Source organism: Zophobas morio, unplaced genomic scaffold (assembly GCF_036711695.1).
Source record: "Zophobas morio isolate AGI-343-1 ecotype UQ-CSIRO unplaced genomic scaffold, CSIRO_AGI_Zmor_V1 ptg000010l, whole genome shotgun sequence".
Lineage (NCBI taxonomy): Eukaryota > Metazoa > Arthropoda > Insecta > Coleoptera > Tenebrionidae > Zophobas > Zophobas morio.
In genome coordinates, this window is record NW_026972115.1 from 7,006,578 (window position 1) to 7,021,419 (window position 14,842).

Here is a 14,842-nt window from a genome sequence, read left to right on the forward strand (position 1 = left end):
TTGACTTGAGAATAGTTTCAAGAAGTCCAGTTGTTTTTCAATTTTTTAAGATCTGATGGAGTGCAATTAAAGATGTCGACCTTGTATTCAATATGTCTGTAACTTTCCAGCATCTGATACAAAGAGGAGGCTTTCATGGCTTTGGATCTTGGAAACCTTTGTTCAAATATTAAATAAATTCTTAGTTACTTTTTAGGCGTTCTCAGTCTTATCATCTCAAGCAAACCTTCACATTATCTGTGTTTACATTTATTTTCAAGAGTTTCATTTTGGCACGTTAAGTGAACAAATATTTAACCATATACTTTTAATCTAAATGAAAAAAAAACTCACAATACATTATTAAATAATTCACTATTATGTGTAGAAAAGACAGACACAAATTACACTTTTTATATAATATATTTTATTGTACAATTTTTACAGTATTCAACGTACAACGTACAAACATCAATCAAAAATTCTCATACTCAGTATCCACCACCGCTTCATAATCACCATTACATATTATTTCCAAAATTATCAAGTGCGCCAATTTATACATTTCCACATTACAAACCAAATCCGACTTATGATCCGCCAGCAACTTCAAATTTTTCCAAACGTCGACCCTGTTTTCTCGATCCGCCATCCTCAGCGACATATCACACAGAAGTACAAACCCAACCTTCTCAGTGTCGCCACTAAAAACACAAACGTTCATCCCAAAAACCCTCGTCCCACCATACCTACTTGCTGTGCACAAAAATCGGCGAACCCGACAATAAAGGAAAAGTGAGCAGTTTTTTGAAAAGAGGCACAAACTGAAGCGGATTTAGTCCTTGATAAGAAAACGAGATTTGGTTCACCTACAAAAAACAAAAAAATAAAAACTGTATAAAGCGACAACATTTTCTCACGTGTCGGATTTCGTCGTTTTTAATCAGAATGAAGGTTTTGTGTTCGTAGTTGGACACCACTTTGCTGAAAGCTAGTTGGATGGAAATGCTGTGGTACTCCATTTTTTCGTCTTTGTCTGGGTAGTACTTTTCGATGGGGGGATTGCTGGGGGAGGTGAGCAGAATCACGTGTCGCGCGTTTTCGTCCCAGATGTTTTTCCAAAAAGTGGCAACGAAATCGAGTTTCGGACATTCGGCTGTGATGTACGCTTTGGATACGGTGTCCTATAACGCACAAAATATATATGTTTTCCACGACAGTACCACTTATTTACGTTGGAAAATTCCATGTCTACGTAGTCGAAATATTCGTTGTCTCGGATCTCCACATAAGTTACGCTGTTTCGGATGTTCAGAATCATCTACAAAATCAAGTTTTTGACTAAGAATTACATTTTGTAGTACCGACATCGTGCTGAATGGCAAGTTCCTTGGTACTATCGGTACGTTCGACGTATTCTCTGAAGTCACCCACGTCTATCGCTTTGGAGTAGACAGTGTTGTCAAGAACGCAGGCATTTTCATACGTTTTGTCATGCTAGAAGCTAAACGTGAGAAAACTTTCTTAGAAGAAAAAGGGAGTACCTCGAGTTTGTGGTCCTTTTGCTTTGTTACAACGTTGTCCATGGAGTAGACACCTTCTGTGGGGGTTTTCTCTACAACAAAGCTAATTTAATTGATCTTTAAACGAAAGCATCTTCTTACTCTTGAAGTAACTCTTCACTTTTTGCCTTTTCCTAAAACCACTTGCATGTTCACAAGTTCTAACAATACGAGACACTTACAAGAAGATGATGACTACTGGTATTATTAGCAGCAGAAGAAGCAATGCTAGTAGAGCAAAATTGGGGGTCGATGTGGAACCACTCAGACAGTAGATCTTGTAGCTGCTTTTGGACAACGCGCTATTTTTGACAATCACTAGAACCTCGTACTTTCCAGTAGTACTAGAAGCACTTGCCTTGTCAACTCTTACAGAGACTTTTTTGGTGAAATCGCGTGAAGTGTAGATGGGTCTGGACTGATCTACAAGTTCCTCGAGTTGTTGGATTTTCCACTCTTTTGTGCTACAATCTGAAACAAGCAAAACTAGTCCGTAGGTATTTTCTTCCATTCTGTTGTAGATTTCTGGCGAAATGTCAACTGAAATGGTGTCACTAGAAATGGTAACTTTTGGGTCTACTACAAGATGGGGGACGGTAGGTGGACTGGTATCCGCAATTGATGCCGTTTCGCCTTCGAAACCATTATTAGCTGACACTAGAATACTGTAGAACGTAGAAGGTACAAGTTCGGTACTCTTCACCTAACCAAAACACAACTAAGTTATTCATGGTTTTTCTGCTAGAATTTCGTACTTTATAAAAGTAGGTTAAAGCTTCTTCTGTGACCGGTCTTCGTACCACGATTTGCTCCTTCTGAGCAGCAGTGGTGGCAACCGTGAAAAATTTGATCTCGCCGTTGGTTTGATTTGGGTGCTTCCACTCGAGTTCCAAGTCGTTGTTGAGCGACCACGTAATACGCAGATCATAAGGAGCCTTCGACTTTTCTGAAACATCTTCAAAGTTACGGAACAACATTACTAAATTTTTACCTGTTTGTGTAACCGCCTCTACAACTTTAGACGCCCCAAATCCATCCGGGTTCTTGTTTCTGGCAGACACCTAAAGAAAAAAAAACAAATTTTGCTTGGGATAGTAGAAGCTACTTACAGCCACCGAGTACCGTTTGCTTTTTTCCAGCTTCGACAAAGTCACACAGTGAAATTCGGGCCACAATTGACACGGAGTTTTGGCTAGAATTAGTCTAAATTCACCATACTGGATTTTATAAGCTTCCAAGATTCCGTTGGGTGGGTATGGGGGTTTCCATCGCAGCGAAATGGAACTCTCGTTTTTGGAATAAACCAAAAGATCGGTGACACTGCTGGGGACTGAAATTTCTATGTTTATTTTGAATGGAAAAAAAATCGTGTACCTGAAGGCTCCGTTGTGAAATTTCGTTTTTGAAGCGAAGTACCGCAATGAGTACTGTTCCGACAAAATTTGAAATCGGCTTGGTAATTCGTGTATGGAATCGCCTGTGTGAAGCTAATTTTAGAAAAGGGCCACTGCTGCTGAAATTGTGCTGTGTCTGAGGGTTTGCACCACTGGCTAGTACAGTTGATGGTCAGTTTAAGGAATAAAGGACCACGGAGTCGTGCACAGGTAATGGTACTCGTTGAAAATGTGACAACGTTAGCTTCACTAGTAAACTTAACGGATGGTACTTCTTCGGTTTTTATGTCATGAAGTGAAGAAGTCGTTACTATTGTTTGGCGAAAGGGTCCAGTGTATTTTGTGTTTGCGGTGGCTACAGAAACTGAGTACTGTGAAAATGGAATCAAGTTGGACAAAATCACGACATTTTCTTTGACGTTTCTTCTGTTTCTTGTCGACGTTGTCAATGTAGAATTGCAAGCGGCGTATGAAACATGCTAATTTTTTTTGTTTTTGATTGGATTATTTATTTTAAACTCACTTGGTACTCTACAATGTAGTACTTGAACTGTCCGTGAATGAGGGATTGTTGTTTCCACTGCAGTGTCACGCTGGACGACGATACGTTTATTGCCCGAACTTCCTCAATTTGTGTTGGTACTACAAAAAAAAATCAGTTTGTTTTTAAATAGTACGGTGCTAGTACCTGATTCGCTCGTCTGGAAGCTTTTTTCTAACAGTGTCGACTTTCGTTCCAGGAAAATCGTGTAGTTGGTAAAAGGAGTGAGATTATTAAAATCCACAACCCTTTTGTTATCACGTACAGACATCTTGTAACTCTTGAGGGCGCAGTTGGCTTTCGTTGTCTTAAAAAAATGAGTCAGAACGTACCAGCACCCCACCAAAGTACTTACGTTTGCTAAAAAAACCTCCACGCTTGTGTTTGACACTTTCAAGTCAACGTTCTTCTCAGTGATATCTGCAAAATCTGGTTAGAAATCAGTTTGGTTGATTTAAGGTCTAACCTTCACAGTTTGTGGAAAAATTGGAGGTCTTGACATGAGGACCGTCGTATGGTTTGTTATTTTCGGCTATTATTACACTTCTTACAGAGTACAGGGTGTCGGGTTCTAAGTTGTCGATGGTGATGGTTGCGTTTTCGTTAAACTGGAAGTTGGTAGGGACGGCTTTCCACGGATCTTCACGTTCTGCTTTCTAAAGAAGACTGTAAATATTGGGTGTGGGGTTTTGGGGAATTTGTACCTTGTATTGAATGGTGTAGGTTTCGGGACGGTTGTTTCTAAAGTAGTTTTCGAGTTTGAAGTTGGTGACGGTGACGGTGGCAGCTGTATTGGTAACACTGAGAATTTTTGGAGGCTCGCTAAAGCTTATAGTAGGTGCTACAAAAGGTGTTGTTTAGAGACCATTATTGTTATTAATATGTTGTAAAACGTACGTATATCACATTTTGGCCCACTATAGTTCTCGATACATTGTCGAACATGGCAGGTGCCGTCCACGTGGTCGCACGGATTAAGCCAGCCCGAGCATTTTCCACACGGTTTGAGACACCCATGACCATAGAATCTCCCAGTGCAAGCTAAAATTTTCATTCTCGAAAAATCAACATCACACTATGTATACCTTACGATAGAAGCAGTTATGTTTCGGGTCAAAACCTGGCGAACAGACACACTGGCTTCCAGTACAAATTTTTACTGTCTTACAACGCCCATCGAAGATCCATTGACACGGCACACAAAACGGACCAAATGCGTCTTCTGGACACGTGCTTCCTAAGCAGAAACGAATTCCAGAACCATCAAATTTGTATTTCGTGCATACTTACCCAAAGCTACGGTTGTATTATTTGTTGTAATAGTAGCGTCATTTTCCATTAGTTGGCAGTTTCCTTTTCCTTTAAGCCTGATAATGCGAAATTCTAAAACACCGCTGTTAGGACGTTTAGAACGACTTTGGCAGAATTACCGTTTTCGTTGCACACTCTAACGCTGTCGATTTTCCAGAACCGATTAGGGTCTTTACTTATTGTGGTCACTAGAAGTTGGATCTCACTAAATTGGGGGACGTTTTTTGCCACCAGTCTCACTTGAGTCCACCCTCTTTTCTAAAACAAGTATCACAACATGTGGAAATCCAATTTTTAGCTCACCTCATAGTCGTAAATTTTCTCGACGATCGTTTCGTCGTAAGTCGTCAAAGCCAGCTTTATTTTACAAAATCGACACATGGAAATCAACATAGAAACGCACAAGGAATCCGTTTCTGCGTCTAAAGCTGGACCCAACTCGATCTCGTCTGTTTCTTCGACAGTGTGAATAAAATTCACTAAAAACTGGGTTGTCATTTTTGCCACACAAATTCTAATTGTTACGTTTATGGATTTTCCACCACGCTGCGACTTGCTTGCTGTGGACGATCATATTTGTCACTCTGATGGGGTCGCCATCCTGCCACCCGAAAATTTTTTCTTGTAGATTTTGGCCAACTCGGTAGCACTCCAGCGTTTTTCCTTTTTTCCTGACTTCCAAGTGTGTCCACTTCTGGTCAGACAAGTATGTGGGGTAAGCTGGGTGCTAAAAACCACTTTGGTGCAAATTAGAGGAAACTAGAGCGAAACCACGTACTTCCACTTCGATTCGGAGCCTTCGGCAAGACTCATCGCTTGGGTAGTTTTGTCCCAAACGAGGTATACTATTCGATCTACATTTCCTCAGTGCCGATTTTTTTCCAGAAAAAGCCTGCAACATCAACCAGTAGCAGTTAGCTTCGGGGGGAAATTCGCCATCGCAGAGGAAAACGTGCGCTTCGTTTTGGGTTCGAAGTGAAAGGAAGATGTCAAAATCGGCGCCAGATATAGAGACGAGTGGTAAATAGTCTAAATCCCCGTAGTAATTGTAGGTGGTCGTTTTGGTATCGAATTCTGAAACGTAGGGGTTGTTATTGGCCACTATTCGTAAGAACTCACCTTCCCATCGCCGGTCCAGCACCAGCTCTAGTGAATTTTCGAGTTTCCATGGAGTTTGGACGAAATACGTGTCAGTTTGAAGGTCGTTTTGAATATCGCAGTCGAACGAATTCGGTTCGGTGAGCGGGATAAAAGTGGAAACTGGATTTATGTTAAGACCGATTTTAGGTTTGACGTCGAAGTTCGTCCAGCTCAAGGCAAAAGAACTGTTTGTCACACAAACACTCTCTCCACCTCGTTCAGCGATAAAAAAATCATTTTCACCACAATGCGCTCCGGCGCAACACAAAAGAAGCAAAATTGATCTAGAACACCGAAATCACCTACACAAAATTCGTAAAAGAGAACTCACCTTCTTAACATTTCCAGTGTGTGTGGTGTGACAACAAAGATATTCGTCACGATTATACCAAAAGACGATAACGCATGAGGTTTTCCGCTGACGTAATTTGCGTGGAATGAGTTCCTCCGACTCGAGCTTTTGCAATGAGGAAAATAAAAACACTGTTTGTGTGTAATTTTTTATTTCTTTAGCATTGGCGGAAACAAAAATATAAAAGCGCTTTCAAAAACTAGCTAAAATTGGCGTAATCCTGGAACCCTTCGACGTAAGCCACCGCCGCTTTGTACAAAAACTCGAACTGTTCTTCGTTCCGAACAAACTGGCTTCTGTTGTGGCGAACCGTCCTCACGGCTTGACAAACGTCGCAAACTTGCTCCAGGTTAATTTTTTCGATGACGAAAGTCAGAGCTACGTAGAGACCGCAGGCAAGAGCTCCATCACTGTAACAAAAATGTAAATTTGTGCGACTGAATCGTGGAAAATCGCTTACAAGCACGTAACCACGACGGGTTTTGACTGTCTTGACTCAACGTTGACACTTTCGTAGAACGAAAGAAAATTTTTGATGTTTTTCGGACAGTTGGTTCTGGCGGGCCACGTCTTCAGAGCCATAATTTCGACAAGTTTGTACTCCTAAAATAATGGGTTACTTGTTAGATACGATACCGGTTAAACTTACGTTGTTGTCGTTGACGTGCATGTGAACAGAAATCAAATCGTGAAATTCTGAAGACGAAATATTTGCGAGTTTGAGGGTGATGTAGTCTACGGGTTTGAATGCTTGTTCTGTGGAAGGCCAGAAATGGCAGCTGCTTTTGTTCTTGAGATTGATTTCGTTTAGCGATATTATCAGTGATGTCTCTTGTTCGTGGATGAGTCTCCAGAAATCACCCAGAGTGTTCTGCATGGGTTGCTGGGTCACTATGAACCGACCAGGGCACTGGAACCCGTCCACTCGGACCGCGTTAATGTAAGTGGAAGCTTCGTCGTCAACGGGATAACGGGAAAGGAAGATGCAACCTTGACACTCTAGAAAAACAATCATGACTACTAAACTTGACAAATTGGCACACCCACCTGGAACTATAGTTTGTTCGCGATTCTTCTCCTTCACTATGACAAACTTGTCGCTTTTATTCGCCACTGACTTCATAGTCTGGTCTTGCCAGGCCGTTTCGTCTAAGTAACTCATCTGTTTTTTAATCCCTCCACCTTTGATCAGTTTCTTCACTTCTGCGTTTAAAGCCTGGCACGACAAACCCGAATACATTCCGAAGAAGTACTCCACAATCACCAGGTGTGCTAGCTTGTACTGCTGGATGTTGTCGACCATGTTGGGTCTTTGGTCTCGCAGCTGCTGCAGCGTTTTCAAAACATCGACACAGTTTTCCTCAGCTGCCATTCTTAAACAAGTATCGCATAAGATTATAGTACCAGTTCTACCCACACCTGCGCTGCAGTGAACCACGACCGGCGACTTAGAGTCCAACTGGATGCTCTGGAGGGTCATCAGAAACGGTATCAGACTCTGGGAGTAAAGCGGTACTCCGTGGTCCGGCCACGACAAAAAGTGGTACTGCTGCACTTCTCTGGTCTCATCTTTGCAGACGACTCGGAACCTGCGGTGCTCGTAGTCGGCGAACATTTCGCTCGAAATGTAGTAAACCGTGATGTCTTGAAAAGGCAAAGTTTCGTGCTTGTCGGGCCAGTACTTTTCGACTTTTTTCTAGTTGGGTCACACCAATAAAATGGTAACGCACGTAGGGATTTTTACTCACCTTGCCACCTTCTTGGATATTTGCTAGCATGGCTATGTGTTGGACGCCTTCTTGCCAGATCATCCTCCAAAAATCGTTAACGGTGGAAAGTTTGGGTCCCTGAGTTGCGATGAAAGCGTTTTTGACTTTGTAGCCCTAAAATGTAAAGTTTGGTCGGGGTGAAGTGCGAGTTGTAGACTTACGTCGATGTAGTTTGCGTTAATGTAGTCGGAGTGGGGTTTGCCGCTGATTTTTTTAAGAATGACTCTGGTGTGGTCATCTGGTGAACAAAGATAAGTGAGAGTGTTGGCAAAAAGTGGTCGACTTACAGGCAATGAGGTTGTTGTAGCGGTTTTTCGATTTGTTTTCTTTGATGGCTCCGTAGTCCCACGGTTTGGTTTGACCACGAGGAAATAGCTAGAAAGTACGATTTTAATGTCGATTTTTGAGTGTGGTTGTTAGTTGACTATTACTTCGTGCTGACGTTTCAATTCGTTGTTGTTTAGAGATTCTTTCACGTAATCGACAAAACTAGAGAGCGGGATTTTTTTCGAGTACACTTTAGTGTTTTCGGCGGGTTTTAGTACAGTTGCTAGGGGGGTGTCTTCACCTCCGGTTTCTTCGAGAACTAAAATTGTCATAAATTAGAATGAATGGTTTTAAAGATGTGGGGTCGTTTACGTGGATCGTTTCCAAACATGTTTGTTTTGAAACTGGTGAATTTTTCGGTGATGGGGCGTCTTTTGCTGCAGATCAATTAAGGGTGGTTACAGGTGGTGTGTAGGTGTGTATGTTTGGTTTACTTACATGTAGATAAAAATGACGATTGGAATTATCAGCAGCAGCAATAATAAAGCCAGGAGGGTTAAATCTCTGGGGGTGTTTGGTGATTCACCGGAAGTGAGTGCGCTTTTAGAGTATAATTTGTAACTACTTTTATCTCGATAGGTGCTAACTAGCATCACCGTTACGTTGTAAGGGGTTCCAGTCGTTAGAGGAATATTTGAACCTTGTTTGCAGTTTGTAACGTTGCCGCTTTGTCCTATTACAAACTGTTTTGTGGTTGAAAGACTGTTGCACTCGTAAATCACTCTAACCGGTGAAAGACTTATGCCGAAATTGTTTTCGAAATTTTGTAGCTCTGGTGGATAAGAATCGGATTGTAGGTTGGCGTTTGACACTAACAAAAATAGCTTGTAAGTGTTGTTGTTGTTTATGTTTTTATTTTTCTCGACTTGAAGTGTGATTGTAATATTTGAAACGTTGACGATTTTTGGTTCTCTTTCAAGCACGGGAATTTCAGGAGGACTCAGGTCTGTGACGTACCCTTCTTTTCCCTCCATACCGTTGAAAGCTTCAACCACGATTTTATAATTTGTTGAGGTTCGTATATCTTGCGATTTTACCTGTAAGCAAAGTAGGAAGTGCGTTTTAAATTATTTATGTTACTTACAATCTTTTGATACGTAGGTTTATATTGATCTTTTGTAATGTTTAAAGATGTATCAATTCTTTTGTTTTTGGATGAAAGTTGAAGTATCCTTATCTTGAAACTTTGTATCTCGCCATTCGCTACAACTGGATGTTTCCATCTTATGTCAAGATAATTTTCTAAAGTCCACTTGACCATAACGTCAGGAGGTTTCTCTGAAGGTTCTGAAATGTGCATAAGGCAATGTCAGTATTGTGAAGTTACAAAATTTATTTTCACAGTCTGACAATAAAAAATTGTTGCTTTAATTGTTTGATGAATAGTTACCAATTTTCGTTATCGCCTTAACAAGTGAAGTTTGTCCGAAATTGTCCGGTTCCTCGTTTTTCGCACTCAACTACAACAATATAAGTAAAGTGAAAAAAAATCAACGATGACTTACTTGAACAGAATAATTCATATTTTCTGACAAATTTTTCAAAGTGTAGCACTGGTACTCGGGCCACAAAAAACAAGGCACGTTGGTTACACTAATATTTTCGGCCTTTTCAAGCAATTTTATTAGATACAATTTTAAAATTCCAGTCGGAGGACTCGGTGGCCGCCATCGAACAGAAATCGAGTGTGTATTTTTGGAATAAACCGACAAATTATTTACAGCATAAGGAGATTCAGTTTTTGTTTCAAAGCTACCAAATGTAATAATTTTGCTGAAATTGTTTCTGTGAAATCCAAATGTTAGCTGATAATTTGTGAACGGGGCAAGACTATTTAATGTGAGTGTTTTATGTTGAGGATATGTGAAAGAATTCGATACATTTTGGTCTTTACACCAGACCGTTAAGCATACTGCATTTGTTACAACTTCTATTGGGCCTCCAAGGTTGCTACAGGGTACGCTCGAAAATTCGAATTCCACCGAGCGACTATTCGTTTTTTTTAAAGACGCTTTTGGTATTTCTTGATCGCGGATTGTGTCTGAAATTCTATCGTAACTATAAATTCAAACGAATCTTTATTAAATTTGTAACCTGACTGCGGGGTATTTTGTTCTACCTTTTCTTCTAGTCCCGATAATTTTGTATTTCTGGCTTTAACAGAAATGGAATATAGTGTGTACGGTTTTAAGTTAGATAAAGTTATGGAGGTATCTGTCGAAATTTCTGTAAGTTCTTCAAAGTGAGTTGGAGCGGCATCACAAGTAAGATATCTAATTATCTGCAAAAATGTGTTTTAAAAAGTCAAAGTCGGACAGATATTTACTTTATATGAGACAACAAAATCTTGAAAGTTTCCATGTAGTTTAGGTGGAGCTTTCCACTTTACATCAATTTTGGAATCTGATGTGGCTCTTGCAACTACATTTGTTACATTGCCTGGCACTGATTTATGAAAAGAATGAGTAATGTTTTTGATTAAAAAATATTAGACAATACCTCCTTCTGTTGTACTAAATGGTATTTTCACAATTGTGTTGTTGTTTTTTATTGTCAAAGTAAAGTTCTCAAAAGGGTATAAACCATTGATATTTAAAGTCATGTCCTCCAAATGATAAGAAAATTTAGGTACATTAGGCTGGATTTCGATACTTGTTTCAGAATTTTTCAATTTGCAAATTTTAAATTTCGACTGAAATTAAAATTATTTTTTCTTTATTTAATTTGAATATATAACTTACGTCCAGTTTCACGGTTATATAAGCTGTGGTATTGGTTGGTTCTACTTGAAAATCTTCGCTCTTTAAAGCTACAACAGCATTTAAAAATGTATATGTTAAATTTATTTAATTTGTGATAAGTATACCGTCACACTTTGTAATAAAATCATTTCTAGGAATGCTGTCGCTGAAATTTCCTGCATATTTTTTTATAGTGGATCTAACGAAATACTTTACGCCAGGTTTTAAATTTTTTATTTTAAATGTATGTGACATCCCTACGTCAGCGCTATCGCTATGAAGAGTCCATTCTGTAGAGTTTGTTTCCTAAAATAGACTTATGTGTAATAAATAATTTATCTATTTTAGTTAAAACCTTGTATTGGACAGTGTACTCGTACCGAGAACTATCAGTGACTGAAGAACGCTCCAATTCAAAGTTATCTACAAGAATTTCGGCGTCCGTGTATCCAATTTTTTTTATTTTGGGAGGATTTTTAAAAAATGGTGTTGGTGCTGTTAAAAGCGTGGAAATATTTAACACATTTTCTAGAAAACTATCAAATGCCTTACCCATCTCACACTTAGGACCCATATAATCATTATAGCAAGATGTACACGTTCCATCAGTAAAGTTACAATAACCCATACAATGCGTATTGCACGTCTTGCTGCAATGATGTCCGTAAGTTCCAAAATCACACCCTGAAAGTAAATTAAGCAATTTAAAATATCTGATAAGATCTTATTTTTACTGGTTTGGCAGTTTATCTTCTTCTTGCCGGTTTTATATCCAGCTGAGCATGAACAGAGCAACCCGTTTTGATTGTATTCGCATACTTTTAGCTGTCCACAAGTTTCATTCAGGAATAAGTTACACGGTACACAGTGTATACTAATAGTATTTTCGGCACACTTGGTGTACTTGTCTGCATAAGCTAAAAGGTATCTTTCATAATGGAAACCTAATGATTGTTAACGTACATGGTGTCACGGCGTTATCCAAAGAAATGACTTTATTATCGGAATTTAAAAGTTGACAATTTGGCATCATATCCAACTGAATCATTCTTAGACCTGAAATTGTGGTTCTCAGAGTAGTGTTTTGGCTAAAAACATCGTTACCATTTTCTCCACATTGTTGTATTTCTTGTATATCCCAGTAAGAATGTGAAGTAATTTCGGGCGTAGTAATAATTGCAAATTTAACGTTCTTGGCTTCAGTTGTTCGTTTAACAAACGTAATTTCGGTCCATTTGGGCATCTTAAAAATTTTTATTAATTAAAACAAAAATAGCTTTGTAAGGTTAACCTCTTCGTAAATTTGTTGTCCCAAAACTTGTTTATCATTGTTTCCACTTGTAATCACAAATTTTATTTTGCAGTTTTTGCACATTCTCAAGAATGTAGTAATACAAATTTTGCCGTTTACTGGGAACAAGGTTCGTTCAAAATCTGTTCTTTTTGTTTGGTTAATTGTAAAGTATTTATCTAAAACGTTAACTATGATTAGAGAATTTTACCAAAATGAGAATATAGTTATAACCTTTATGAATCTTCCAAAGACCTACATTTCTTTTACTGTGTATTAAAATATTCCTTATCTTGTACGTCTCTTCGTTGTCGGTATATGATATTATTTCCTGACCGTCTTGTTTGCTGAGACTAATTTTGTTATTATTTTTTGTCAACATAAAGTGTTGCCATGTGGTATTTGTTAGAAATTTAGAAGACTCTGATCCGTGCTAAAATATTTTAGAATAATCATTCACTGTAATAGGAGTTCCTTAATGCATACTTCTTTTGAAACCTTATTGGTATCGCAGGGACTCCCCACCGCAACATTATTTTTTGTAGGTATTGTCTTAACAGGACATTTTCTAAATACAGATTTTGTTCCATTAAATCCTTGTAATATAAACCAATAACAGTTTGATGTTACGGTGTCGTTTTCACACAAAAATATATGAGCTTCCTTACTCGTGCGGATGGATAGCGGCACGCTAAAATTTGCACTTTCTATCTCCAGGATCTTTGAAAATTGTAATTCCTTTTTAAAGAAATCTACATAGTCTGTTTTGCTAATTTGTATGTCTAGGTATTAAAACAACATAAATTTTGAAATAAGTTTTACGCTTTTAAAATTATACTTTCCCAACGCCGATCGGTAATAATTTCATCCGCAACTGACTGACGACACTGCAAGCCATACTTTCGGATTTCATTGCAGTCCACTTTCCAGAGTGTTTTTGCGATTGGAAGAAATCTTGATCCTACAAAAAGACAAACATTTTCACAATAATCAAAACCAACTAAAACTGCAAACAGAGCAATTTACAATGGCGAGTGTTTTCAAGCGCACATAAACACCTTTTCGAACGTGTCTTTCTTAATGAGTGTTGCCTTTTGTGGTTGAAAAAGCTGAGAATCACTTTTTATAATTTTCGGCTCGAAAATTCAAACAAGCAACAACCAAGGCTCAGCGGACTTCGCTCGAAATGTAATTATCATCTTTGAAACAAATCCAGGAAGCAACCGGATGTTGGAAATTTTTCGGACAATTAGACCGTTAGCAGAATATTTTTAAATATAAAGCTTCATTACACGATTAAATATACGAACCTTGCTGTAAATCTTTGCTGGATGAGGTGTCTTCGATTATCCAACTTAAAGCACGCGAGCTGTTTGTTATACAATAAAACTGAGACCCCAGGTACTTGTTCACGACAAAAAAAACATCCTCACTAAAAGAATAGTTAAAAGAGACGACAACAAGGAGACTAATTAATTTGATAAAATTTAACTTCCTTAACATTTTAGCGAATACGAATTCGCTTATTCAGCTGCAACAAATTTCAGAGACTAATAAAAAGTTTGTTTAAAACGTAGATTACTTATCATGACGATATGAAGCTACAAGAAGGTGTGTGGCGGAAAATTGTCGGTTTACTCAAGTCGGAAATTCCTTTTATCTCCTATATCAACATGATTCCTTGGAAGTAATATACATACCGCAAAGACATTTCGGGTTTTGATCGCAATTCGGTTACGTTGTTATCTTGTTGGTTATCAGCTTATCTATCAATGTCAATGTGTGAATGTCACCGGATTGATTTATTTCAATTTATATTTTAATACTTATATATAGTTCTTCAAAAATGTACCTATATTTTTTGTATATACATATTATGTGGTGTCAGTTCGTAACAAACCACAATTACTCTTTGTGACGGTTTTTCCTGTGTAAGCAGTTTATCTTGTGTTTATTTAATGTTTGTACTTGCGCAATAAAACTGTCTTTATTGACAAACACGGAATTATAGTTTACACTTAACGGAATGTTTTTCAAATTTTCAAATTTTTATTTCGAGATTTTCGTCATGCTAACATCACAGTTCGCTGTTAGTGTTTGACAGCGTTGATTAGATTAGGTAGCACCAAGCAGACTGCATCCGAGTAGTGAGCCTGTTTTATTCCATTACGGTTCTGTTTCAGTTTCATTTTATTGGTGTTGCTTATCCGTCAATGTCAACAAGTGAAAATACACGAATTTATTTGTGGTATCAAACTATCCCAAAAATTGAATCAACTTTACTGTACTGTAAAACAAACAATTTTTGTCACTGTGATTATTTACATTTTGTAATATGGGGTTTACCAATAAACGGTTTTTCCTTTTTTATCTACTGAAGAGCTGTACGTATGTGAATTACCTTGTTTACATATTAATACACTGATTATATTTAT

General features: G+C 38.4%; 2 protein-coding genes across 3 annotated transcripts; both read right to left on the minus strand.

Annotated features, from left to right (window-relative positions):
* Positions 1-383: 383 nt before the first annotated feature.
* LOC135126336 (receptor-type tyrosine-protein phosphatase F-like) lies at positions 384-6,305 on the minus strand. Its single transcript, XM_064052317.1, has 26 exons — positions 6,259-6,305; positions 5,907-6,211; positions 5,566-5,861; positions 5,313-5,514; positions 5,091-5,266; positions 4,907-5,045; positions 4,767-4,859; positions 4,567-4,713; positions 4,374-4,517; positions 4,181-4,317; positions 3,943-4,132; positions 3,832-3,896; positions 3,624-3,783; positions 3,459-3,577; positions 2,916-3,414; positions 2,651-2,871; positions 2,533-2,602; positions 2,297-2,487; positions 1,724-2,244; positions 1,644-1,675; positions 1,524-1,594; positions 1,348-1,476; positions 1,214-1,300; positions 900-1,163; positions 733-848; positions 384-683 (listed from the first exon to the last, which is right to left on the minus strand). Exons 1-26 carry the CDS (start codon positions 6,267-6,269, stop codon positions 455-457), a joined length of 4,614 nt encoding a protein of 1,537 aa, XP_063908387.1. The 5' UTR covers positions 6,270-6,305; the 3' UTR covers positions 384-454.
* Positions 6,306-6,413: 108 nt separating this feature from the next.
* On the minus strand, positions 6,414-14,151 carry LOC135126332 (receptor-type tyrosine-protein phosphatase delta-like). Of its 2 annotated transcripts, none has more exons than XM_064052307.1 (28): positions 13,718-14,151; positions 13,246-13,368; positions 12,894-13,189; positions 12,642-12,840; positions 12,408-12,586; positions 12,221-12,359; positions 12,080-12,172; positions 11,851-12,024; positions 11,669-11,800; positions 11,472-11,611; positions 11,242-11,422; positions 11,117-11,184; positions 10,875-11,067; positions 10,702-10,820; positions 10,470-10,656; positions 9,881-10,416; positions 9,766-9,835; positions 9,460-9,662; positions 8,814-9,412; positions 8,688-8,752; positions 8,480-8,634; positions 8,336-8,423; positions 8,210-8,286; positions 8,028-8,162; positions 7,327-7,975; positions 6,929-7,278; positions 6,740-6,882; positions 6,414-6,689 (listed from the first exon to the last, which is right to left on the minus strand). In XM_064052307.1, exons 1-28 carry the CDS (start codon positions 13,908-13,910, stop codon positions 6,479-6,481), a joined length of 5,697 nt encoding a protein of 1,898 aa, XP_063908377.1. In that variant the 5' UTR covers positions 13,911-14,151; the 3' UTR covers positions 6,414-6,478. The 2 variants fall into 2 exon arrangements, with proteins under 2 accessions (XP_063908377.1, XP_063908375.1); XM_064052305.1 differs by having other exon boundaries at positions 11,851-12,033.
* Positions 14,152-14,842: the final 691 nt, after the last annotated feature.

What these genes read in the sequence shown, in the direction of transcription:
- LOC135126336 (XM_064052317.1), bottom strand. An exon ending in TGGAGGTTTTTTTAGCAAAC is followed by an intron (nt 3,784 to 3,831) that starts GTAAGTACTTTG and finishes CATTTTTTTAAG; the next exon opens with ACAACGAAAGCCAACTGCGC. An exon ending in CCAGTAGTCATCATCTTCTT is followed by an intron (nt 1,676 to 1,723) that starts GTAAGTGTCTCG and finishes AAGTGGTTTTAG; the next exon opens with GAAAAGGCAAAAAGTGAAGA.
- LOC135126332 (XM_064052305.1), bottom strand. Translation starts at nt 13,910, where the DNA reads ATGTTAAGGAAGTTAAATTTTATCAAATTAATTAGTCTCCTTGTTGTC. An exon ending in TCTTTGGAAGATTCATAAAG is followed by an intron (nt 12,587 to 12,641) that starts GTTATAACTATA and finishes TTAACGTTTTAG; the next exon opens with ATAAATACTTTACAATTAAC. An exon ending in CATGTTTGGAAACGATCCAC is followed by an intron (nt 8,635 to 8,687) that starts GTAAACGACCCC and finishes TGACAATTTTAG; the next exon opens with TTCTCGAAGAAACCGGAGGT.